Genomic DNA, 25,765 nt, shown 5'->3' on the forward strand with positions numbered 1-25,765 from the left:
GAGGCTAGCCTCCCCAAACGGGGAGTGCATGCACTGCCCATGGTTCTGGCCCTTTTCAGCAGTCAGAGTGATGCATGGTGTGCAGTGTACAACTGAAAATAGAATTTGGCTTAACTCAGTATTCTTAATTTTTTCAACTAGTTTCTGTGTCAATGCAGTAGATGCTCATAACCAGGGCTTAAATTCTCATAGAATATGTACCAGATTCCCTGCAAATGGTATAAAAACTCTAAGGGGTTGAAAGTATTTACCAGAGCTCCACTCTGGACAGCTCTGGCTGAATTTAAGTCCTGCTCATAACCCACTGAAGCAGATGAAGTCTCATGTACAAAGACAAATACCACTCCCCTGTCCCCTACACAAGCAAACTGACAATCTCCCTGTCATAACTATAAAGGGAAGGGTAACAGCTCTCCTGTGTACAGTACTAAAATCCCTCCTAGCCAGAGACTCCAAATCCTTTTACCTGTAAAGGGTTAAGAAGCTCGGGTAACCTGGCTGACACCTGACCCCAAGGACCAATAAGGGGACAAGATACTTTCAAATCTTGGGGGGGGGGGGGAAAGGCTTTTGTGTGTGTCCTTTGTTTAAGGGGTTGTTCGCTCTTGGGACTGAGAGGGACCAGACATCAATCCAGGTTCTCCCCATCTTTCTAAACAAGTCTCTCTTATTTCAAAATTGTAAGTAAAAGCCAGGCAAGGCGTCTTAGATTTACTTTGTTTTCTCAACTTGTAAATGTACCTTTTACTAGAGTGGTTATCTTTGTTTGCTACACTCTGAACCTAAGACAGAGGGGAGTCCTCTGAGCTCTTTAAGTTTGATTACCCTGTAAAGTTATTTTCCATACTGATTTTACAGAGATGATTTTTACCTTTTTCTTTAATTAAAAGCCTTCTTTTTAAGAACCTGATTGATTTCTCCTTGTTTTAAGATCCAAAAGGGGTTTGGATCTGTATTCACCAGGAGTTGGTGAAAGGAAGGAGGGGGGAAGGGTCAATTTCTCATTATTTAAGATCCAAGGAGTTTGGATCTGTATTCACCAGGGAATTGGTGAAGGTCTCTCAAGGCTACCCAGGAAAGGGAATTAGCTTTGGGATGGTGGCAGCGGACCAGAACTAAGCTGGTAGTTAAGCTTAGAAGTCTTCATGCAGGCCCCTACATTTGTACCCTAAAGTTCAAAGTAGGGATACAGCCTTGACACTCCCCCATGCACACACCCTGTTCATGTGATTGTCAGCTATATGGCCAGCATTTAAAGTAGGAGGGACAAGTTTGGCTGATGTAGAAAAATATAAAAATATAAGCGAGGAGAAGGGGTGTGTCCTCTTTGGAAAAACTTGAATGTCAAGTGCGACTGTCTAAATTTTAGCTTTAAAGAGATTTTAATGTGAAAGTACTCAAGCACATTGGGAATATCCAGCCATTCTAGGCCAACAGAACTTGCCAGAGGCAAGCATGCTCTGCGACAGATACTGCCCCACAACGAGAAAATGAACTCTGGTATTTTCCATGAGGCACACACAAATCCTATTCTAAACACAAGCAAAAATTCAACAGGGACATTGTAATAAGCTATAAAACTGAAGTAGTCTTCTTGCCAAACTACCATCTACACCCAAGTATGTGAAAGCCCCAACTTCCTGGATAGCAATGTTCCTGATATAGAAAATACTACATGCTCTCTGCTCTTCGGTGCTCTTTCAAATCTGTACTCTCCTCACCTTTGGCCACCCATGTTCCTAGTCTTCCCTCCTCTTCATCTTTCAGTTGCCCCTCCGTCCTGCATGCATCTCTGTTGTTTGCTGGGGGGCGGGGGGAGGGGGGTGAGCATCTCCACCCAGTCAGGTCCATTCTTGCTGTGCTCATTGCTCTCAGTGACAGGGGAGTACTTGTGCCTGAGGCCTGGTCTACACTGGGGGGGGATCGATCTAAGATATGCAACTTCAGCTACGAGAATAGCGTAGCTGAAGTCGACGTATTTTAGATTGACTTAGAATCACTTACTTCGCGTCCTCGCGGCGCGGGATCGATGGCCGCCACTCCCCTGTCGACTCCGCTTCCATCTCTCGCCGTGGTGGAGTTCCGGAGTCGACGGCAGAGCGATCGGAGATCGATCACTACCCGCCGATCTGGCGGATAGTGTAGATGTACCCTGAGAGTCTATCAAAGGAGAACAGCTGTAGCCCCTGGGGCTTCAGCCAGTGCTGGGTTGGTTGGTCCGTCCAATCCAGGTACTGCCAGCAAAGAGCCATGCTCCCCCTTGGCTGCCTCTCTTAGTGAGCAAAACTGCAACACAGTTGGAAATGAGCTGCTTGGAGCTCCCGAGCTACAGGCCTATGTACATCTGCTCTAGACCAATATGGATTTATGAGAATCATTACGGGTCTCTTATGCCAACAGCTCTTGCATATTCAAGTAATGTTCAATGTGTTTACACAAGAGATCATAAACTCATGAACAAACCACTCTCATTGAGTAGGTGATCCGTCTATTACAAGGCCCCTGAAATGTTATAATCACAACGTGGGGGACAAAAATGCATAATGTGCCAAAATTATATCTGGTGTGGAACTGCCCCAAACACAGCGGAGTTACCGGAGAGAGTATTTTGTGCTTAATATACACTCCCACTAGCACCTTTTAGGAATCAAAGAAACTGGTGACAGACAAGACCTCTTCGATCATCAAGATCATCTCCATGGGGTCAATGCAGGACAAATCCCTACGGCACGTTTGCTAGTGCTTTGTCCAGTCTAGCTTCTCAATCTTCAAAGCAGAATCCTAAAAGAACTATAATTCATAGGAAGAATCGTTTTAAACTGAGTCTGGTAATTATATCTTTAGAAAAAGGGAAGGGATTTCTGAGTTTTTAATGCTCAAATTCCCCTCTTACCTTCTTTTTGTGTGGCTCTCGAAATAGATGATTTGAAACATCTAATCTAACTACTTTTGAGGAAGCACGCTGGACCTGTTACTCTAGAACAGCATTTTTTTAAAAGTAGGAAGTCCATTATTTTGTTTAATTTGACTTAAGCATTTCCCCTTGAGCCCTGCTACTTCTGAATACAACAAACTGATGTTTCATTAAAGTGTATTCACTTGTGCCTGAGATTTTTTTTCTACCGCAATGTTAAATAATATAGTGTTTTGAAAATAACAGCCTAATGGCTAAACATGGTGACTTAAAGAAAGGCTCCAAGAAAAGAACTTGTACAAGTACTGAACTTGACATATATGTGTAGTCCCATTTAAATCAATAGGCCTACTTGCACGAGTAAAGATCAGCACTTGTGTAAGTGTCCACCAGGATTGGGGCCAAAAAGCACACATATATAACGTATAGTTGCAACATGGATACCTGTAACATAAGCAGGTGTGACTGCAAATCCAACTAACTAACTCCATTCTCATAGCTAATTGGAGCATGGCAATGGAGAACAGGTGTACCAACTAACATGTCTGAATGGCAGATGCTTCTAATGTGCTCATGCAGTCTGCTCTGGATGCTGAGCTACACCTCATGAGGTGGTGCCTTCAGCCAGATTTAGGCCACCGTTCTGAATGTTGCTAGAAAAAGAGGAATAGATGGAAATCAATGGAAACAAGCTGGTTCCTCTATGTGCTAAATACAGCACAATTTACAAGGTGTTAATCGACCCCTTTGCTAGTGGTTTCATGCTGGCGAGCCAAACTGCAAGGATCCCATATGGTTGATGTAAGGATCAGTTGTTGTTCAAAATTTAATGCAAAGAATTTGCCTAGTTAAGGACACTATTGCATGCATGGTCCTTCATCATGCATGCAGTCCTTCCATTTTTACCAGTGTGGGCAGGTTTCTCATGTATTATGCTTCTGCCAAGTATTTTCTAAGTTCATTGCACACCTAGGCTCATATACAGATGGTGCATTATGCATTTGGGACCAAATTATCTTCCCTGCACAATGCCTGAATAAATGAGCATTGTGCAGGGGGATTCCAAAGTGGGTGGGTTGAATGCTCCTCACTCAGGCTATGGTGTGTCCATGGAGCTACTGCAGGTGCTGGCTACTCAAGGTTACAGCCCAAGCCCAGAAGTCTACATCGCAGCTAAACAGTCCCACAGCCTGAGCCCCGTGAGCTCACGTCAGTTGGTGCGGGCCAACAGCGGGTTTTTAATTGCAGTGTACGCAGACCCTCAGTGAATCCTGATTTCTAGTATCAAAGGGGTAGCTGTGTTAGTCTGGATCTGTAAAAGCAGCAAAGAGTCCTGTGGCACCTTATAGACTAACAGACATATAGGAGCATGAGCTTTCGTGGGTGAATACCCACTTCTTCGGATGCATGTCATCTGAAGAAGTGGGTATTCACCCACGAAAGCTCATGCTCCTATACGTCTGTTAGTCTATAAGGTGCCACAGGACTCTTTGCTGATTTCTAGTGTGTTTGTCAGCAGCTCTTTGCAAGTATTTGAAATTTGATCTAGTTTCATTAGACACACAGATCACACGCTGTATTTCTGTTCCTGGATATTCTCTGCCCTGAGAATCAGGTTTCTAGTTTGAATTTAGAATTCACTTTCAGACATTGTTCTCAAACAAACACACACACAATTAAAATGTTCTGCTATGATCATTCCTGCCAGTAATCTCTTCCTCTAGAATGTCTGCAGATTGTGAATACTAAGGACGAGATGACCTCAAGGCCCATAGGACAGAATGGGGGCAGGAGGCACTTGAACTACACTTCCATAGAGGCTCTTCACAACCATAGGCAGATGCAATTTAATGTCAAACTGATTCAAAACAAAACTTTTGGGTTCAGTTGAACACATTGAAGTGCTTTGATTTGAGTTGAACCAACCCTAAATTAAACATTTTGTTTAGAATTTTTTGACAGAAAATCAATTTTTTTTCTGGTCACAATCAAAATTTTCTGGGAGACAATTTTGATTTTTGCAGTAACTGCATTTTTCATTAAAAAAAAAAAAATTGACTGACTGAAAATTCCCAACCACCTCTACTGCTCACCCTTGTGAACCCAGGGTTCACTGTGTACCCCATAAAGAGTGTGAGCATGGTGAAAGTGAACTTGGTTTATAGTTATTGAAAATGTTCTGCAGTGTTTGACCCAGGCTCAGCTAAAAAAATCAGAAAACTCAAGGCTTATAATTGCCTGTGTTTTGGTCTTGTGAGATGTCTAAGGCTTACACGGAGAATATTGGAGAAATACCATATGTGGCCTCTGGGACTGAAACTTCCAGTTATTAATTATTTTCCTTGAAATTTCCCTCATGGCCTCATTATGTGCTTCATTAAAGGAAACCAAATGCGAGTCTTCTTGAGTGCCCAAGGAAAGCTGGTGGGTCAGAATTATGATGTCATTTAAGTTCTGCTGACTTCCATTTGTTGCTTTCTTTTACTAGGGAAGATTAGATTAATCAAGATCTTTTCTTTTTAAACCCTTCCATGTTGGGCATTTTACTAGTTGCCCTTTTACCTTATAGTCGCAGGTAGGTAAAGCCAGCCCTTGGAGAGGACATACAAGAGATGCAGTGGCAAATTCTGTCTCCATTTCTGTGCCTATAGAGCTACTGCAGGTGCTGGCTACTCACCCTGAGAGGCTACTACTCGAACCTTATGTCTACACTGCAATTAAAAACCCTCTACTGGCCCATGCCAGCTGATTTGGGTTTGCAGGGCTCGGGCTGTGGGGCTGTTTAATTGCAGTGTACATGTTTGGGCTTCGACTGCAGCCTGAGCTCTGGGACCCTCCCACCTTACAGGGAGCAGGTGTAGATGATTCCACCACCATCCTGTCCCTGCAGCAAGCAGAAGGAGCTGCTTTCAGGACACAGATATAGGGTGACCAGATGTCCCGATTTTATAGGGACAGTCCCGATTTTAGGGTCTTTTTCTTATATAGTCTCCTATTACCCCCCACCCCCGTCCCGATTTTTCACACTTACTGTCTGGTCACCCTACACAGATACAAAGGAAAAAGGGGAGCTACACCCACCACCAGTGATCTCCACAAGGGGAAGATGAAAACCATTATGGGACTTCCGTACTTTCCTAAACAGGAGGGTAGGGAAGAGAAGGACAACTCTTCTCCCAGAGCTTTTCAATGGGGAAAAGTCACTCCTGAGAGCCATTCCATTGTATTCCCTCCTGAGCTTGGAAGTGCCAGTGTGCTGCTGTCACCCTTTCTCATTCCTCTATTGAAGGGAGAGTGCTGCAATACATTGATGCTTCCTAGAATAGGGCACAAGAACGTACTGTAGATGCAGTGCCTCCCTGGGGTTGTGGGAGAGGCTCCCCTTTGGCTTCTCCTATGTGGCAGTAGCTCCTCGCATCTTTCCCCCAGGGGGAGGTGTAACCCATGTCCATTTAGTGTGATGCTCTGTTGCCCTCTAGTGGTGACTGAGCCACATAGGTTGATGAACCTGCTACCGCCTTGGCTAATGTATCTTGGTCTTATTTCAGGTCATAGAGACTCATGCTTTAAGAACCAGAGGTCCCAGGTTCAACTGCTTCTCCCAATGACTCACCCAGGGGTATTGTATTATGTGTGGTGGCCCATATGGTGATTTGAGATGAGGGGATCAACTTTCATCTGTGGCCCAACCATTGTTAGAGGGGGACAGAACACTCAGTATGGGTTACATAGGCTGGAACCCTCAAAATACTTCACCATTACTCTATTTTTCTGTACTGTCACTGGAGTGTGATTTATTTATGTTTTCCTTATTTGTAACTAAGCACTCTTTTTGTGCAATACACTCATAGCTGTACATAGCTCTGTACCATATACACACATTTATCTAAGGTTGTAGGGGGAAAGTGTGTGGCTTGTTTGTCTGTGATTAGAAACTATGTCAATATAAGAGATGGGTCACGGTTGTGATGTCCAAATCCCAGATTGTTAAACTTCGCTAGGGTTAATGGTTTGGTTTAAAGGCCCATTCAATTTAGGTTTGGGATTTAACAATGCCAGAACCTCTCATGAGATTTCAGGTCAAAATGTTGAAGTTTTGGGAGATCAGCCATTAGTCTTAGATTTCTGACATCTTCATCCTCACTAGATTTTGGCTGCATAAAACTGGATCTGAAATATCAGCCCTTTCAGGTCAGGATAAAAGATGGAACCAAACCAGGACGAGCAGTATTGGATCCAGTGCTCTGAACCGAACGTCTCCTGAAATTCAAAATTCCGGTTTTGAGGTTTCTGATTTGGCCCATCTCTGTTGCAAGGAAAAGCCAGAGTAAATGTTGTACTTTCAACCTTGGCTTTTGTATTTCTTGACTTTGGAGTGTTCAGGTACGCAGCCTTTGTGTTACATTATGGTAGTTTTCCTAATACTATTTAATACTTTGAATCACCTTCCATTTGAGGATGTGAAAGCATTTCACTAACATTAATGAATTTAATCTCAAGAACCTTCTGAGGTTCGTAACTATCCCCATTTTGCAGATGGGGGAAACTGAGGTACAGAGAAATTACCTGCGCTTGCCAAAGCTGGGGCCGTGAGTTATTTACAGAGTTTGGAGCAGAACGTAGACCTTCTAAAGTCTAGTCCTGTGCTTCAACCAGTAGATTAAAATATTTCTGAACACTGAAACAAGGACAGAAACGGTTTGTATCAAATATATTTGGTTTCAGTGCAGCTGAGGTATGCAAATTGAAAAATGTTTGTTTATTCAGCAGGTCACACACAAATATCTGGCATTTCATTTTGTGGGTTTATGTGGTCTTTTTTTTATGCTCATCTCCACACACTCAAGTTCTATGCACGCTGACAGAAAGTCCCGATGACCCGCACTGACTCAGTCATTTACAGACAGGGTTGCACAAAAAGCAGATGTATGGACTGCTGACAATTTTGTCTTTGACCCTCAGATATTCCTTTAACGCCTTCGCATCCTACCCAAAATGGAGAGCAAAGAGCAGAATCCATTGGGAGCTCTTCTTCAACTTACAACAACAAATACCTCACAGTTCCTCAGACCCGGCCTTCTGTGCATTTTGGCAGAATCAATGGGGCTTTTGAGCCATCTGGCCGCATGGAGACTCACAACAATTCTGTAAGTAGGATTATTATAATCATTGACTTATTCCTCTAGTGCTCTTGATGAAGGTGGGGGTGGGGTGATGGGGAGAGAGAGAGGGAGCATTGAATGTTCCTTCTATATATTACTTACAACGTGGCTTTACTGTGAAAAGTAACTAGGCAAAAAATGCCACTACCTTACTCAACAGATTTGCTTCCTCTGCCTATTCTGAGGTACAGCTACTGACTTCAGCCGCTATATTACATTTTTACTCCTGTTGGTCTGGCAGAGCCAACACAGCTCAGAGAGAGGGAGCTGGATTCTGTTCCCTCTTGTGCACCATCAGCAGAGTTGTTTATTGATGTCCAATCAGTTACACCTGTGCAAACCCGTTGAAGGTCATATGCACAGGTGTCACTGAGGGTGGAATCTGAAGACAGTGGAGTTATACAGCTGTAGTCTTGGATGCAGAACCTTTATTACATGGGAGAAGGAAAGAATCCATCTTGACTTGTAGAGCCTAGGATACGTTTGCAGGCCTTGTAGTTAGAACCCTTGCCACCAGGGCCGGCTCCAGGCACCAGGCAACCAAGCTGGTGCTTGGGGCGGCACCTGGAGGGGGGCGGCGCGGCGCTCGGGCCGCCGGGGAGAGCGGGGCCACAGCCGGGCTCGCCGCCCTCCCCCCGGCGCTCTGGCCGCCCTCCCCCCGCGCCCTCCCCCCGGCTGCCGGGGGGAGAGCGGCGAGCCCCTGCCGGGGCTCGCCGCCCTGCGCTCTGGCCACCGGGGGGAGAGCCAAGCCCCAGCCGGGGCTCGCCGCCCTCTCGCCGCCCTGCCCCCGGCGCTCTGGCCGCCGGGGGGGGGGAGCCGAGCCCCCGCCGGGGCTCTCCGCCCTCCTCCCAGGGCTCCGGCCGCCCTCCCCCCCGGCGCCCTGCCCCCGGCCGCCGGGGGGAGAGCGGAGCCCCCGCCGGGGCTCGCCACCCTCGCCCCGGGGCTCCGCCCCCCCCGGGCTCCGCCCCCCCCCCGTGGGGGGGGGGGGGGGGGCGGCCGGAGGCTTTTTTGCCTGGGGCGGCAAAAAAGTCAGAGCCGGCCCTGCTTGCCACCATATCCCCTGATCTATGTACCTTATAAACTGTGTGCCATTGTTCAGAAATCATTAAGAAACATGGAACCCCAGACACCATTATTAGACTCAGTTTTCTAAGTAAAACAGCATGGTGCACCTACAAGACACTGATTTCTACAATGAGAGAGAGAGAATAGGATGACCAGATAGCAAGTGTGAAAAATTGGGACGGGGGTGGGGGTAATAGGAGTCCATATAAAAAAAAGCCCCAAATATCAAGACTGTCCCTATAAAATCCGGACATCTGGTCACCCTAAGAGAGAATGAGCGAGGTTGTGGGCAGAATATATAGCTATTTAAAGTTCTTTCTGTTTATATTTTGCAAATTGAATCTTGTTACTAACAATTTTATCTGCTTATTTATTTCGTTTTCATTTCTAACAAATTCTTTGATTGCAAAAACTCGTACAGGTTCAGGAAAGCACTGCAAACTAAGGACCTCATCCTGTTCTCATTGAAATCGGTGGGAATTTTGCCACTGACTTTAGGGCTTGGTCTTAATACACTGATGTGGCAAAATCTTTATGCCTTGTATGAGCCACAGAAAGAGAGCGAGAGAGAGGTGTCTCTACAATCTGCTCAGTCCCATTCTCTGTGTAGGTACAGCAGCAGTATCCCTTTGATGTTGCTATGGTGACCTCTCAGGTGGCAGCTGCTGGGATGAGGCACCTGGGTACCTACAGATGATAAACAGGAAAACACCCTCAGCAACTCATCTACCCAACCCTTCCTCATTCCCTTTCCTTCTGGCCTCTGTGTGCATCTCTCATTTCTACACACACACCCATGTATAAAGAGGAAGAGGGGGATAATACTTGAAGATTATCTTCTCTACAGCCAGCTAATGGATTTCCCTGGATTGCTGTCGGTGCCAGCAACCAGGGGATGGTGACATCATTACCTGTGGAGTGTATTGCGTGAAGTTCTCTGGAAGGGAGGCTGGGAATCTGAGGTTTGGTGTTTTCATTGTGGCAGGGATGGATCCAGAGAGTCTGCAGGGACTGCCCGTGAGTACAGTATGAAAAGGATTCAGACCATAGAATAGGAACATGTTATAAAATGCTGTCTCCAAAGTATTTTTAATCCGTGTGTAAATCTAGGTGTAAAGAGTATATGTATACTGTGTATGTGTAGCATATGTATAGTGTGCAAAGGGGGAAGCCTGGAGGCAGTCTGATCTGTGCATGGAGGGGTTGTATGCAGGGGGACCAGGGATCTATAAAAGCATATGGAGGTTGATAGCAGTTTTGTGAGATGCCAGGAGGCAAAGCTTAGCTGTGGTAGAGGTGAACATGGGAGATGTCAGGATAAAATTCATATCAACCTGCATAGTTGTCCATATGAATAACTGTCAGTGTTAATGCACATTAAAAACCTGTGAAAGTCCTATACGAAAACTTCATTAGCTTTGAGTTAAGGTTGCTAGATGGCAGAGCCTAAAAAAGACCATAAAAAAAATAGAAAGGAGTAGTTAATTCATTCAGTACCCTGTTTACACTGTCACTACCAACACACACCATAAAAAGAAAGGAAATACAAAGTTAAACCATTCAGTGCCTTATCTACACTACACTCATCAGTTCCTCTTCCCACTCTCAAATACCTCCCTCCACAACCCACATATCTTGACCCCAATCCCAAACAACCAACATGTAAACTTAAATCTGGTCACATTATTTGTTTATAAGATCATGTATTCCCATTAGTGCTGGCATAGCTTTTATAAACTACATTGTACCTAGTTCTGTATCGGAGTGTATGTAAGCCAGGCATGAAGTTAGATTGCAAATGGTCGCAGTAAGAGATGGGTTTTATATATATCTTAGGAAAATGTATGTGAATGGGTGACCTACGCTGTGAGTGACTGTTCTAAATTTGGGATTAGATTTTAATGTAGAAATTACAGAATTGGAATCCACATTGATGTACTTTGGCTATGGTCAGAGCTGAGGCTACACGGTTGCTGTTTGTGTTTAGGGTGGAGATATGTGAGCTCTGGAAAGGAGGTAGCTGAGGTGGAGAAGAGGAACTGATATAATAGGGTGTTGAATAGTTTAACTTTGTATTTTCTTTCTTTTTATGCTGTATGTTGGTGGGTCATACAGTCTACCAATCTCATCTCAAAGTTAATTATAATGTATGTCAATACTGATATTATTCATCATTTTGAGCAGTCCATGTGAGAGGTGGTATTTTCTCTAACCTCCACTCCACTGTCCTATTGCCTACCATTTCCCATGTGCCCAGCCCAGTCCAGTCCTGCTTCTCCTCCTGGCACCATAAAGAGCTGAACTCCATGTCCCAGCTCAGACCTCTGATTGCTGCACTTCGTCCATGCATAGTACAAATTGCCCCATGTTCCCCCTGAGCACAGTCTTGCTCCACAACATTTCCCCAATCCCTAATATGACCCCTAGTACTTTCCTATTGCATTCATCTCTTAAACACTGATACATATGAGTGTAAGGTGTGAGTACAAAACCCTAAGGCATGGTGTCAGTGTGTTTGCTCAGTATGTGTGAGTGAGAGGGAGGAAAGTATGTAGGTTTCTGTGGCCTTTTGGAAACCATGGCAGATTGGAAATTGCTGGGTTTTGTCACCATTCTTGGTTTGCAGACAGAGGAGATGCTCTACATTACTGAATCTGAGCTCTTGCTTCAATATTGCTCCTTTCCCATATCTACAGTTAATCCCCATCATTTACTTAGCTAAGGCTTTCATGTACCTGAACAAGAGTGAGGCCCTGAGCCCTGCTGCTTACTTGGTCTTTGGGTTTGTCTCCCTGAGACTTGTTTATTTCTCTTTCAGAAAATTAACAATTACCTGGATGGGACCCAAGTGGGGGCCAGAGGTGGGACATCCCCAGGTGGGAAGCATTTCAGGGACAGCAAGAGGAAAGTGGACTACGTCTTAGCCTATCACTACCGAAAACGTGCCTCTCAGCACCAGCGAGGCATTGGCTCCCTAGGTCCCTTGCACAGACCTTCGCCCTTGGCCATTATTTCTAATGGGGAGATGGGGAAAAGCCACTCTGAGCAACAGCAAAACCAGGGCCAGAATGCACCCCAGCAGCAACATGGGCAGCCAGAGGCTCAGATGATCGAGATGAGCCCACTGGATGCCCTAGAGGAGGAGAGACGGGAGCAGAGGGAGGAGTATGAGCGCAATCTGGTGGAAGCTGGACTGGAGATAGAAAAAGACATTGAGGTAAGAAAACCAGGAGCACTGGGCTTCCCATCAGCAAAGGATTGTCTTGGTTCAGTACCGAAAATGAGTATGTGGGGAGAAGAAATGCTGGTTAATAGCTCAGGACACTGAACAGCCTGGATTCTGTTTTTTTTCATCAAATGTCATTACTGAGCAAAAGCTCAGTGCAGCACAAACCTTTATGATTTAGTGTGGGCAAAGGCTTCAAGTCTATAGGAACCTAAGCTAATGGTTCATGTTACAGAAACATTATCCTTACTGGAGATGAAAATAAAGGACAGCCCTCTCTTCAAATGCAGATTATAGGCCTGATTGTCCTCTCCCGTAAGGCCTGATCTGAAGCCCACTAAATGGACATCCTTTCATTGGCTTCAAACCAGTGTGATTCTACTGCGGTTGCTCCCGACTAGGGATATGTCTACACAACAGCTGAGAGGTGTGATTCCCAGCCTGCCCGAGCTAGCATGCTAAAAGTAGCAGCGTGGCCGTGGCAGCGTGGGCGGCAACTGGCTAGCTGCCTGAGTGCACTCCTGCCTGACTCCCTAGGTAGGGTACTAGGGCAGCGAGCCTGAGTCGCTGCCTGTTGTGCCAAGCGCGTCTACCTGAGCTGGGACTCACACCACCCAACCCTGTGTAGACATATTCTTATGCTGGTGTAAATGAGGAAAATCAGGCCCTGTGATGTATTTTGACTCTTCTAATTAACTCATGGAAATTGCCCTCTGACCCCTCTACTTTCATTGTTAGAAATGTGTCACAGATTCACTAGAGATAAAGTATACGTTGTGTCCATGTCTAGTGTCTAGTCCACACCAAGATAACAGACTATTTCTGCGCAAGCTAATGGAGTTTCTTTTAGCTCTGTGCTTTAGTACTAAAGATCCTTGGTTCACATCCCACTGACTAGCCAAGGAGGGCTTTTAAATATCTGTCAGAAGATGCACATGCTCAAAATATGGAAGAGAGGCTGGTTATGCTTTTTCTAGAATTGTGTTGATTGGAGCTGATTTATTTGATCATTGTTTATATTTAAAGTGTTATTAACCAGAAACATGTATTGAAATTTTACTAAACTAATTATTTTGCCATTTAATTGGAGGGGGGGGGTTCTGATTGTGGTACTTTAAGCTTTGTTTTCTTTTCATAGTGAAAATATTTGGTGTCAAATACTCTTATTACTTTTGCATTGAATTGCATTTTTTCTCTGTGAAACTAATTCACCACTAAGTATTATAAGTGATTTCCAATTTTATTTTAATTCAATCCTTTTAAAATCTAATTATCGTCTTAAGGAATTACATGGAATACAAGGTGATGTTATGCCTCCTGTGGGCTGTGTGGCTTTTTTTTTTTTTTCTCTTCTTTTTCTGGATTTGGTGGTATGGAGTCTATTCATATTTGATCAGAAAGATTCTTTTGAGTATAACTTTCTCAAAGCTGCCTTAACTTACATATTAGAGAGACAAGGTAGGTGAGGTAATATCTTGTATTGGACCAACTTCTGTTGGTGAGAGACACAAGCTTTCGAACTTACACAGAGCTCTTCTTCAGGTCTGGGAAACTAACTCAAAGTGTCACTGCTAAATACTAGGTTTGAACCGATTGTTTAACATAAGTAGTTAACGTGTTTCAAGGGATCGTTCAAGATGAAGTGGCCTGGTAACGCCCTTCCAGTCATAAGGAGGAAAGGTGGGGGAAAGCTGGGTGTGGGGGGGGTGTTAGTGGGTTTCAGATTGTTGTAATAAGGCATAAATCCAGTGTCTCTATTCTCTCCATGATTTTTAGTGTCTAGCAAAGTTATGAATTTAAGCTCCCAGGCTGGTCTTTTGAAATTGTTTTGTGCAGGTTTCCTTTGAGGATAAGGACTGATAGGTCAGATATAGAGTGATCACTGGTGATATGGTGTTTTCGTCTTTTATCATTTTACTCTGTGAGTGAGTTCATTTGAGAACGTAGTGATTGTCTGATTTCACCCTGGACACAGTTGCTATTGGGGCTTTTAGTGAATGGGATGAGGTACACCACATGTTCTGATAGGCATGTGGAGGACCAATGAATCTTGAAAGGTGTTGTGAGGGCTATTGATCATTGTAACAGTGGAGATGTGTCTGCAAGTTTTGCATCTGTTTTGACAGGGTCTGGTACCGCTTTGAATTGGTGTGATCGGGTCTGTGGGGAGCTTGCTTTTGATTATAAGCTTGGAGAGGTTGGGGCTTCTTTGAAGGTCAGAAGAGAGGGTTCAGGAAAGATTTCTTTTAGGATGGTGTCCTCATTGAGTATGGGTTGTAGTTGTTTGGTGATACCCCATATGGGTTCCATTGTGGGGTGGTAGGTGACAGCTAGAGGTGTGTGGTTGAAGGAGGGGTATTTCTGTATTGAAGCAGGTTCTCTTGGGGTATTTGGGTGGCCGGTTCCAAACCCCCAACCTCTCCAAGCTCATCATCAGAAACAAGCTCTCCACAGATCAGGACACACCAGCTCAAAGTGGCACCAGACCACCAATATCTAAAAAGGGCAAACAGGATGACCCAAGTAATTATAGGCCTGTCAATCTGACATCGATCCTTGGCAAGATAAGGAAGTGGCTGATATGACACTCGATTAATAAGAATTAAAGGAGGGTAATATGACTAATGCAATCAACATGGATTTATGGGTAATAGATTCTGTCCAACTAACTTGATATCTTTTTTTGATGAGATTACAAGTTTGGTTGATAAAGGTAGCAATGTTGATGTTTTATACTTGGATTTCTGTAAGGTATTTGACTTGGTGCCACATGACATTTTGATTAAAAAAATAAAAAAATATATAAAATTAAGATGAGACACATTAAGTGGATTAAAAACTGGTTAACTGACAGGGCTCAAAATGTAATTGTAAACAGAGAATCATCATCAATCGGGTGTGTTTTAATGGGGTCCCACAGGGATCTGTTTTTGTCCCTAAGCTTTTTAACATTTTTATTAATGATCTGGAAGAAGACCTAAAATCATCACTGATAAAGTTTGCAAATGACACACAAATTTGGAGAGTGGTAAATAATGAAGAGGACAGGTCACTGATATACAGTGATCTGGATCGCTTGGTAAACTGGGTGCAGGCAAACCGTATGCATTTTAATATAGCTAAATATAAATGTATACATCTAGCAACAAAGAATGTAGGCCATACTTACATGATGGGGGATGCATAGGCCATACTTACATGATGCAGTGACTCTGGAAAAAGGTTTGTGGGTTGTGGTCAATGTTCCCTCTAATTTTTTACATGCATGTGTGGAATGAATTTTGTTATGTGCACCAATATGGAGGTGATGTGTGGTGGGGGTGTGGCCAAGGGGTTCGGAGTGTGGGAGGGGGCTCAAGGCTGGGGCAGAGAGTTGGGGTGTGTTGGGTGAGGGCTCTGGGGTGGGGCCAGGGATGAGGGGTTCAGGGTGCGGGATGGGGGCTCAGGGAAGGAGCAGAGGGTTGGGGTGCAGGGAGGTGAGAGCTCTGGCTGGGGGTGCGGGCTCTGGAGTGGGGCCGGGGATGAGGAGTTTGGGATGCAGGCTGCCCCAGGGCTGTGGCGGGGGAGAGAGGACTTCCCCCCAGCCCTCTCTCACTGCATCTGGCTGCGGCAGCTCCGGCCAGGCTGGGCTGGGGATGTGGGAGGGGCGCCCCTCCCTGCCTGCATAGCCCTTGATAGCCTGCCGCATGGCCGCACAGCTTAGACAGAATTTATGTTGTGATGGATAATCTGCTGAATATGAGTTTCCAGTGCGATGCTGTGGCCAAATGGGCTATGTGATCCTTGGTTACATAAACAGGGAAATCTTGAATAGGAGCAGAGATGTTACTTTACCTCTGTATTTGAGACTGCTGCAACTGCTGCTGGAATACCATGGCCAGTTCTGGTGTCCACAATTCAAGAAGGATGTTGATAAATTGGAGAGGATTCAGAGAAGAGCCACGTTAATGAGTAAAAGATTAGAAAACACGACTTCTAGTGATAGACTCAATGAGCTCAAACTATTCAGCTTAACAAAGAGAAGGTTAAAGGGTGACTGGATTACAGTCTGTAAGTATCTACATGGAAAACACATATTTCATAATGGGTGTGTCAGTCTAGCAGAGAAAAGTATAACAATCCAATGGTTGGAAGTTGAAGCTAGACAAATTCAGACTGGAAATAAGTGAACATTTTTAACAGTGGGAGTAATTAGCCATTGAAACAACTTACCAAGAGTCATGGTGCATTCTTTATCACAATTTTTAAATCAAGAATGGGTATTTTTCTGAAAGATCTGCTATAGGAATTATTTTGGGGCAGTTCTATGACCTGTGTTATAACAGAGGACAGACTAGATTATTGCTATGGTCCCTTCTGGTCTTGGAATCTATGAACAGTTTTGAATAATATATTGAGTAATAATACTTAGTGCTTTCTATCCATAGATCTCAAAGCAAAGCAAACTCTTTTATGAAGGTGTTCAACACAATTCTCCCCATTTTACAGATGGAGAAAATCAAGGCACAGACAGAAGAGCTGTTCAACACATTTTTGTCAAAACTTTGATGGTGGGCAAATGGCCATAAGCATTGCTTGTGTTGAATAGAATGAGGGGGTGATTCGAAAATGTCTTTCAGTTATTTCAGTATTATGCAAAGATGTGTGAGTGCCATAAAGTCAAGAGAAATCTAAGATGGAAGAGACCTACTAATCCACATGTTCTCTCTCCTCTTGGGGGTCTAATGTGGGGATTCTTCTCTCTGGCATATTTCTGCTGGTTTATGTGGTCTGTAGTTGGGTTTGTTTAGTTTTTTTCCCCCTTTCTTCACCTCTGTCTGGTTGATGGGATCCTTTTCTTATAGTGTTACCAATATATATACGGCTTCCCTGATACATGTTTCACTGTCCTAACATCCCTGCTTCTTTAGATCCTCTGGGCCAGATGCTGGGGTGTGGCTGATCTACAGCTCAGAGATTGTCTGCAAAGATGGCTTAAAACACACCTTTTAACTCCCTTGATACAGCTACTGTGCGTGATTGGTCCCACTTTTGAGTCAGAGCAGTGCTTAGGATCCTCTAACTTATGTCGATTGCAAGGTGCCAAGGGGGAAAAACCTCAGTTACAGATTGGCATGCATTATGTGGCATCCTGGCTGAGGACTCTCTCCTTCAGCAACACCAATTTTTCTCTGATATGCTAGCAGTAGAGGAGGCAAATAGCATAAGAGCCCCTATGATGGCTCAATATTAATGATGAACATCCTTGCACTGGGGTTGTCCTCCTGAGGCTGGATACAGTGGCTTTAGAGCCAGATTCCACAGTAGTATGGCAAACTGCAGCCACCCCACTCCTAGCTTTCTGCATTCTGGGCAATAAAACAAGGATTTAGGTGGTCAGGCCATTATCAATAAAGAAAGGACATTGTATCCGTGCCCTAGGGCAGTGGCTCTCAACCTTTCCAGACTACCGTATCCATTTCAGGAGTCTGATTTGTCTTGCGTGCCCCCAAGTTTCACCTCACTTAAAAACTACTTGCTTACAAAATCAGACCTAAAAGTACAAAAGTGTCACAGCACACTTACTGAAAAATTGCGTCCTTTCTCATTTTTACCATATAATTGTAAAATAAATCGATTGCAATATAATTATTGTACTTACATTTCACTGTATAGCATATAAAGCAGTATAAACAGGTCATTGTATGAAATTTTAGTTTGTACTGACTTCGCTAGTGCTTTTTATGTAGCCTGTTGTAAAACTAGGCAAATATCTAGATGAGTTGATGTACCCCCTGGAAGACCTCTATGTACCCCCACTACCCTAGGATACACCTACTGAGGCTTGCAGCTCTTCGGTCATTTTATGGTTTTTTAATGGCATCTGGTCTGCACATGGGAAATATATGCAATATGCACTTCGAGCTGAAAAGTAGCTTAATCTAAGATATCTGTTACCCTGCCTTGTAATTACCCTAAGCATCATTAATTTACACGAACCTATCTCAGTATCTTGAACAGCTGACTAGTTGGTCCACTCACCTCACAGCTGACTAGAGTTCATACAGTCATTGTTTGTGGGCTAAATGACTTTCAGTGGCAGGAGTTTCACTGCTAGACCAGGGGAGAATGTAATGTGACTTTTAAAATCAAGTTTCACTTTTTTATTTTCTTTCCACAATTTTCTTCTTCTAGAAGCTGCAATATAAAATGTTTTCTATTTAAACAAACGCCCTCATCTGGAAAACAAATATTCTTCCCATGTTTTAGCTTGGCATCTTAATAAGGCTTTCACGTTTATTTTGTGTCTAATGATAAATAAGTGGATAAGGCAGATATCCGATAAGCTGGCAATTCAAATAATGAACTAGCTTTGAGACAATAAATTGATTCAGGAATTGTTTTTATGATAAAGAACCCAGACTATAAAGAGCCCCACCTGTAGAGAACAGGCATAACCAGAGTGCCTAGTTCTCTTTTAGGAATCTTTGGGTGCAAACTGTCTCCAATGTGAGGAAGGTCATGGAATCATGCTTGTGGGTGGGGGCACATGTTAATATGAGGGGTGGAGTGGGTGGAGCAAGTCACTGAGGGGATGGGAAGGAGTCATTTGATGGAAAGACATGCCACTTTGTGGAGTAGGAGAGAATGGCTTAGGAGGTGGAGGGTACTTTGCAGGCTTGGAGAAGGAGACTGTCTAAAGGGACTTTTGATTATTGGGATCCATGGTTATTCCTCCTGTTACCTCTCATGTTAGCTTTGAAGCATTTCTCTTTTACTCTCAGTAATCCACAGAACGTCTTCTCACTAATGCTGACTTTGGACCCAGATATCCCACCTACCTTCTTCGTAAATTCTGGGCACACAATATGCGATGCTGAAAGGGATGTAATCATGCATGGCCCCTATTTCTGTAACTTTCTTGGAAATCAGTGAGGTAGTGGGTGACAGGCAGATGCATCTGGACCAAGGTCTGAAACATCGGGGGTTGAGTATACTTTGAGGAGAGTGCGCAGGGAGCTGCCACAGTAGATGGGACAAGAGTGTATAGGGGTTGGTTGTGACATGTCCAGTGGAGCAGTTATACTGAGAACAGGACAGAATCCTCATTTCAATATAATCAAATAGAATACCACCAAATGAGGGGTAGTGCCAATAAACAGGGACTTCTAGCCACTTATTCCCACTATCAGTAAGAGAGAGGTTTTTTTTTTCTTTTCCCCGCCAGTAAATCGGTGAATCCATAGAATCATAGAAGATTAGGGTTGGAAGAGACCTCAGGAGGTCATGTAGTCCAACCCCCTGCTCAAAGCAGGACCAACCCACACTAAATCATCCCAGCCAGGGCTTTGTCAAGTTGGGCCTTAAAAACCTCTATGGATGGAGATTCCACCAGCTCTCTAGGTAACCCATTCCAGTTCTTCACCACCCTCCTAGGGAAATAGTGTTTCCTAATATCCAACCTAGACCTCCCCCACTGCAACTTGAGACCATTGCTTCTTGTTCTTTCATCTGCCACCACTGAGAACAACCTAGCTCCATCCTCTTTGGAACCCCCCTTCATGTAGTTGAAGGCTGCTATCAAATCACCCCTCACTCTTCTGCAGACTAAATAAGCCCAGTTCCCTTAGCCTTTCCTCATAAGTCATGTGCCTCAGCCCCCTAATCATTTTTGTTGCCCTATGCTGGACTCTCTACAATTTGTTCACATCCTTTCTGTAGTGGGGGGCCCAAAACTGGACGCAATACTCCAGATGTGGCCTCACCAGTGCCGAATAGAGGGGAATAATCAGTTCCCTTGATCTGCTGGCAATGCTCCTACTAATGCAGCCCAATATGCCTTTGGCCTCCTTGGCAACAAGGACACAGTGCTGACTCATATCCAGCTTCTCATCCACTGTAATCCCCAGGTCCTTTTTTGCAGAACTGATGCTTAGCCAGTTGGTCCCCAGCCTGTAGCAGTGTATGGGATTCTTCCATCCTACGTGCAGGACTCTGCAATTGTCCTTTGGCCCAATGCTCCAATTTGTCTAGGTCACTCTGGACCCTATCTCTGCCCTCCAGTTTATCCCTGTTACTAGCTGCTGCTTGGATAAAGTGTTCCATGTCCTCCCTCACTCCCTCTAATTCCACTCTGCATGTTCCATCTACATTTACATTGGAAACACTTTAGGGCAGAGACTTGTTTTTCTTTTTGTTCTGTACAGTGCCTAGCATTCACTTGGGCAAAATAAAAATGATGGTGACAATGGCACTTACTTTCCCTGTTGAAGAGTTCCCCTAACTTCTCCCTTTGCTAACTTCGGCCTTTGCTACAGCATGCCTTATCCTTCCACAGATGTGGCCTGCTCATGCTCCACGGCCCACCATGTTTCACTCTTAATAGCCAGCTGTTGAGTTCAGCCTCTTCTTTTTTTGATTCTAGACTCTTTGCATTAAAACAGAACAGTATAATCCCCAATATTATCAAGTCCTTCTTCCCAAATGACTTGGCATTGTCACTGTTTCTGGATAATAGCTGCCAACCGTGGGTAAGAAACTCCACTCATCATTTTTGAAACTTCCTTGGGCCTGGTCTACACTACACCTTTAATTCGGATTTAGTGGCTTTAATTCGAATTAACTCTGGAACCGTCCACACAACGAAGCCATTTAATTCGAATTAAAGGGCCCTTTAATTCGATTTCTGTACTCCACCCCGACGAGCGGAGTAGCGCCAAAATCGAATTTGTCAATTCGAATTAGCGTTAGTGTGGCCGCAATTCGATGTTATTGGCCTCCAGGAGCTATCCCACAGTGCACCATTGTGACCGCTCTGGCCAGCAATCTGAACTCGCATGCACTGGCCAGGTGGACAGGAAAAGCCCCGGGAACATTTGAATTTCATTTCCTGTTTGCACAGCGTGGAGAGCACAGGTGACCACAGAGAGCTCATCAGCACAGGTAACCATGCAGGCTGATAATCGAAAAAGAGCACCAGCATGGACCGTACAGGAGGTACTGGATTTGATCTCTATATGGGGAGAGGATTCAGTGCTAGCTGAACTGCGTTCGAAAAGACGAAATGCCAAAACTTATGAAAAAATTTCCAAGGGCATGATGGAGAGAGGCCACAATAGGGACACAGATCAGTGCCGCGTGAAAGTCAAGGAGCTCAGACAAGCCTATCAAAAAGCAAAGGAGGCAAACGGTCGCTCCGGGTCAGAGCCGCGGACATGCCGCTTCTACGCTGAGCTAAATGCATTTCTAGGGGGGGCCGCCACCACTACCCCACCTCTGACTGTGGATTCCGAGCTGGGGATAATCTCATCAGGGACACCTGATGATTCCGCGGAAGGGGAAGAGGAGGAGGAGGAGGACGAGCTGGCAGAGAGCACCCAGCTCTCCGTTCTCCCCAACAGCCAGGAACTGTTTCTCACCCTGACTGAAGTACCCTCCCAAGCCTCCCAAGCCAGCACCCAAGACCATGACCCCATGGAAGGGACCTCAGGTGAGTTTACCTTTTAAAATATAAAACATGGTTTAAAAGCAAGCATTTTTAATGATTAATTTGCCCTGAGCACTTGGGATGCATTCGCAGCCAGTACAGCTACTGGAAAAGTCTGTTAACATGTCTGGGGATGGAGCGGAAATCCTCCAGGGACATCTCCATGAAGCTCTCCTGGAGGTACTCCAAAAGCCTTGCCACAAGGTTTCTGGGCAGTGCAGCCTTATTCCGTCCTCCATGGTAGGACACTTGACCACGCCATGCTAGTAGCAAGTAATCTGGTATCATTGCCTGACAGAGCCTGGCAGCGTATGGTCCCGGTGTTTGCTGGCATTCAAGCAACATCCGTTCTTTATCTTGCTGTGTAATCCTCAGGAGAGTGATATCGCTTAGGGTAACCTGGTTGAAATAAGGGAATTTAATTAAGGGGACTGAGGTGGCCGTTCCTACTGGGCTGTTTGCCTGTGGCTGAAAAGAAATCCTTCCCTGCATTTAGCCAAGTGCAAGGGGGGGGGGGAGGATTGGCCCAGAGCTTTTCGCGTTTTGCTAGCAGGGATCTTCCCTGATACCAGCCAGGCGGTGGGGGGAGGGATAAAGCACTCATCCCAGAGAATTCATGGCGGGTGGGGGGGGGGTGTTAGTTTGGTTCCTGCAGGGATCTTCCCTGATACCAGCCACGCGGTGGGGGGAGGGAGAAAGCACTCATCCCAGAGAATTCATGGCGGGTGGGGGGGGGGTGTTAGTTTGGTTCCTGCAGGGATCTTCCCTGATACCAGCCACGCGGTGGGGGGAGGGAGAAAGCACTCATCCCAGAGAATTCATGGCGGGTGGGGGGGGGGGGGGTGTTAGTTTGGTTCCTGCAGGGATCTTCCCTGATACCAGCCACGCGGTGGGGGGAGGGATAAAGCACTCATCCCAGAGAATTCATGGCGGGTGGGGGGGGGGTGTTAGTTTGGTTCCTGCTGGGATCTTCCCTGATACCAGCCAGGCGGTGGGGGGAGGGATAAAGCACTCATCCCAGAGAATTGGATGGGGGGGGGGGTGTTAACCTTCAGCAGCAGAAAACAAGCTAACAGGAAAACTGCAGCACAACGGGCTTTGCTTGGTATGTGGGAAAGCAGGGCGCAGAAGCCTAAAGACAGTGGCTTACCATGGCAGCATGCAAGGTGAATTCTGTTGCCCCGACCTGCGTCTGTGATCTCTAGCAGCAAAGCCACAGGCACTCAATATTAAGAGGCAAAATGCGACCTTGCACAGAAATCACATGTGCTATGTAATGTGAATAGTATACACCGTGAAAGAGTATAAGCATTGTTCTGAAAAATGTATCTTTTAAAAAAATTCTCTCCTTTTTTCACTCCCTCCAGCAGGTGCAAATGTTTCAAGCCTCCCTCCTCCTTCCCGAAGGCTATCCCAGATAAGGCGTCGTAAAAAAAAAACGAGAGAAGAGATGTTTTCCGAAATCATGCAATCCACCAGGAATGAAAGAGCTCATCTGAATGAGTGGAAGGAGACGGTTTGCAAGTATAGGAAAGAAGCCAGTGACCGTGAGGACAGGAGGGACCAACGTGAGGACAGGAGGGACCAACGTGAGGACATGAGGGACCAACGTGAGGACATGAGGGACCAACGTGAGGACAGAAGGGACCAACGTGAGGAGAGGAGAGACGCTCGAGATGAGAGGTGGCGGCAGGAAGATCAGAGGAGTCGGGAAGCAACGCTGGGGCTGCTGCGTGAGCAAACAGACATGCTCCGGCGTCTGGTGGAGCTTCAGGAACGGCTGCTGGAGAACCGAGTGCCGCTACAGCCCCTGTATAACCCCCCTACCTCCTCACCATGTTCCATAGCCTCCACACCCAGACGTGTAAGAACACGGGGGGGGAGGCTCCATACACCCTCCCATTCCACCCCAGTGGACAGCCCAAGCAAAAGGCTGCCATTTTTTTAACCTTTTTTTACTGGGCTTTTCCTTCCCGCTGATCCTCCTCCCAAACCCCACTCAGGTTCTGTGCCGCTACAGCCCCTGTATAACCCCCCTACCTCCTCACCATTTTCCATAGCCTCCCCACCCAGATGTGTAAGAACACGGGGGGGGAGGCTCCGTACACCCTCCCATTCCACCCCAGTGGACAGCCCAAGCAAAAGGCTGCCATTTTCTTAACCTTTTTTTACTGGGCTTTTCCTTCCCGCTGATCCTCCTCCCAAACCCCACTCAGGTTCTCTCCCTCTTTTTATAATCAATTCATAAAGAATAAATGATTTTTAAACAATGGTGACTTTATTTCCTTTGAAAGCAAGCTGGGGGAAGGGGGAGGGTGGGTTCCTTACAGAGAATGAGTCAATAAAGGGGGCGGGTTTTCAGGAAGGATAAACAAACATAAATTTCACACTGTAGCCTGGCCAGTCATGAAACTGGTTTTCAAAGCTTCCCTAATGCGCAGCGCTTCATCGTGTGCTCTTCTAATTGCCCTGGTGTCTGGCTGCGAGTAATCAGCAGCCAGGCGATTTGCCTCAGCCTCCCACCCTGCCATAAAGGTCTCCCCCTTGCTCTCACAGAGATTGTGAAGCACACAGCAAGCAGTAATAACAATGGGGATATTGGTTTGGCTGAGGTCTGAGCGAGTCAATAAGGATCGCCAGCGACCTTTTAAACGGCCAAATGCACATTCTACCACCATTCTGCACTTGCTCAGCCTGTAGTTGAACAACTCCTGACTCCTGTCCAGGCTGCCTGTGTATGGCTTCATGAGCCATGGCATTAAGGGGTAGGCTGGGTCCCCAAGAATAACAATTGGCATTTCAACATCCCCCACGGTTATTTTCTGGTCCGGAAAGTAAGTCCCTTGCTGCAGCCGTTTAAACAGATTGGTGTTCCTGAAGACGCGAGCGTCATGAACCCTTCCCGGCCAGCCCACATGGATGTTGGTGAAACGTCCCTTGTGATCCACAAGTGCTTGCAGCACCATTGAGAAGTACCCCTTGCGGTTTATGTACTGGGTACCCTGGTGCTCCGGTGCCAAGATAGGAATATGGGTTCCATCTATTGCCCCACCACAGTTAGGGAATCCCATTGCAGCAAAGCCATCCACTATGACCTGCACATTTCCCAGAGTCACTACCTTTCGTAGCAGCACCTCCGTGATTGCTTTGGCTACTTGCATCACAGCAGCCCCCACAGTAGATTTGCCCACTCCAAATTGATTCCCGACTGACCGGTAGCTGTCTGGCGTTGCAAGCTTCCACAGGGCTATCGCCACTCGCTTCTCAACTGTGAGGGCTGCTCTCATCTTGGTATTCTGGCGCTTCAGGGCAGGGGAAAGCAAGTCACAAAGTTCCATGAAAGTGCCCTTACGCATGCGAAAGTTTCTCAGCCACTGGGAATCGTCCCACACCTGCAACACTATGCGGTCCCACCAGTCTGTGCTTGTTTCCCGGGCCCAGAATCGGCGTTCAAAGCCTATAACCTGGCCCATTAACATCATAATCTCCAAAGCACCGGGGCCCGCGGTCTCAGAGAATTCTGTGTCCGTGTCCATGTCCTCATCACGCTGGTCGCTGCGCTGCAATCGCCGCCTCCTCCTCCTCCTCGCCTCTTTTTTCTGGTCCTGTGTAAGCATAAACTCCACGAGAAAGCGCGAGGTGTTTATAATGTTCAAGACTGCGTTCTGGAGCACAACGGGATCCATGCTTGATGCAGAATGGAGTCTGCAGAGTTCACTCAGGAAAAAAGGCGCGAAATGGTTGTCTGCCGTTGCTTTCAGGGAGGGAGGGGGAGGCTGTACCCAGAACTACCTGCGACAATGTTTTTTGCCCCATCATGCACTGGGGTCTCAACCCAGAATTCCAAGGGGGGTGGAGACTGCGGGAACTATGGGATAGCTATGTAAAAGCTACCCACAATGCAACGCTCTGGAAATCGATGCTACTATGGT

The 25,765-nt window shown here is 45.7% G+C and overlaps 1 protein-coding gene across 1 annotated transcript in view; it reads left to right on the forward strand.

Annotated features, from left to right (window-relative positions):
- The window catches only part of ANO2 (anoctamin 2), a 309,476-nt gene that overhangs the window by 6,841 nt on the left and 276,870 nt on the right, over positions 1-25,765 (forward strand). Inside the window, exons 3-4 of the mRNA XM_065411472.1 lie at positions 7,877-8,061; positions 11,960-12,358. Of these exons, the coding sequence (XP_065267544.1) occupies positions 7,877-8,061; positions 11,960-12,358 (584 nt within the window). The remainder of the gene's footprint in view (positions 1-7,876; positions 8,062-11,959; positions 12,359-25,765) is intronic.

Source organism: Emys orbicularis, chromosome 1 (genome assembly GCF_028017835.1).
Source record: "Emys orbicularis isolate rEmyOrb1 chromosome 1, rEmyOrb1.hap1, whole genome shotgun sequence".
Classification (NCBI taxonomy): Eukaryota; Metazoa; Chordata; order Testudines; family Emydidae; genus Emys; species Emys orbicularis.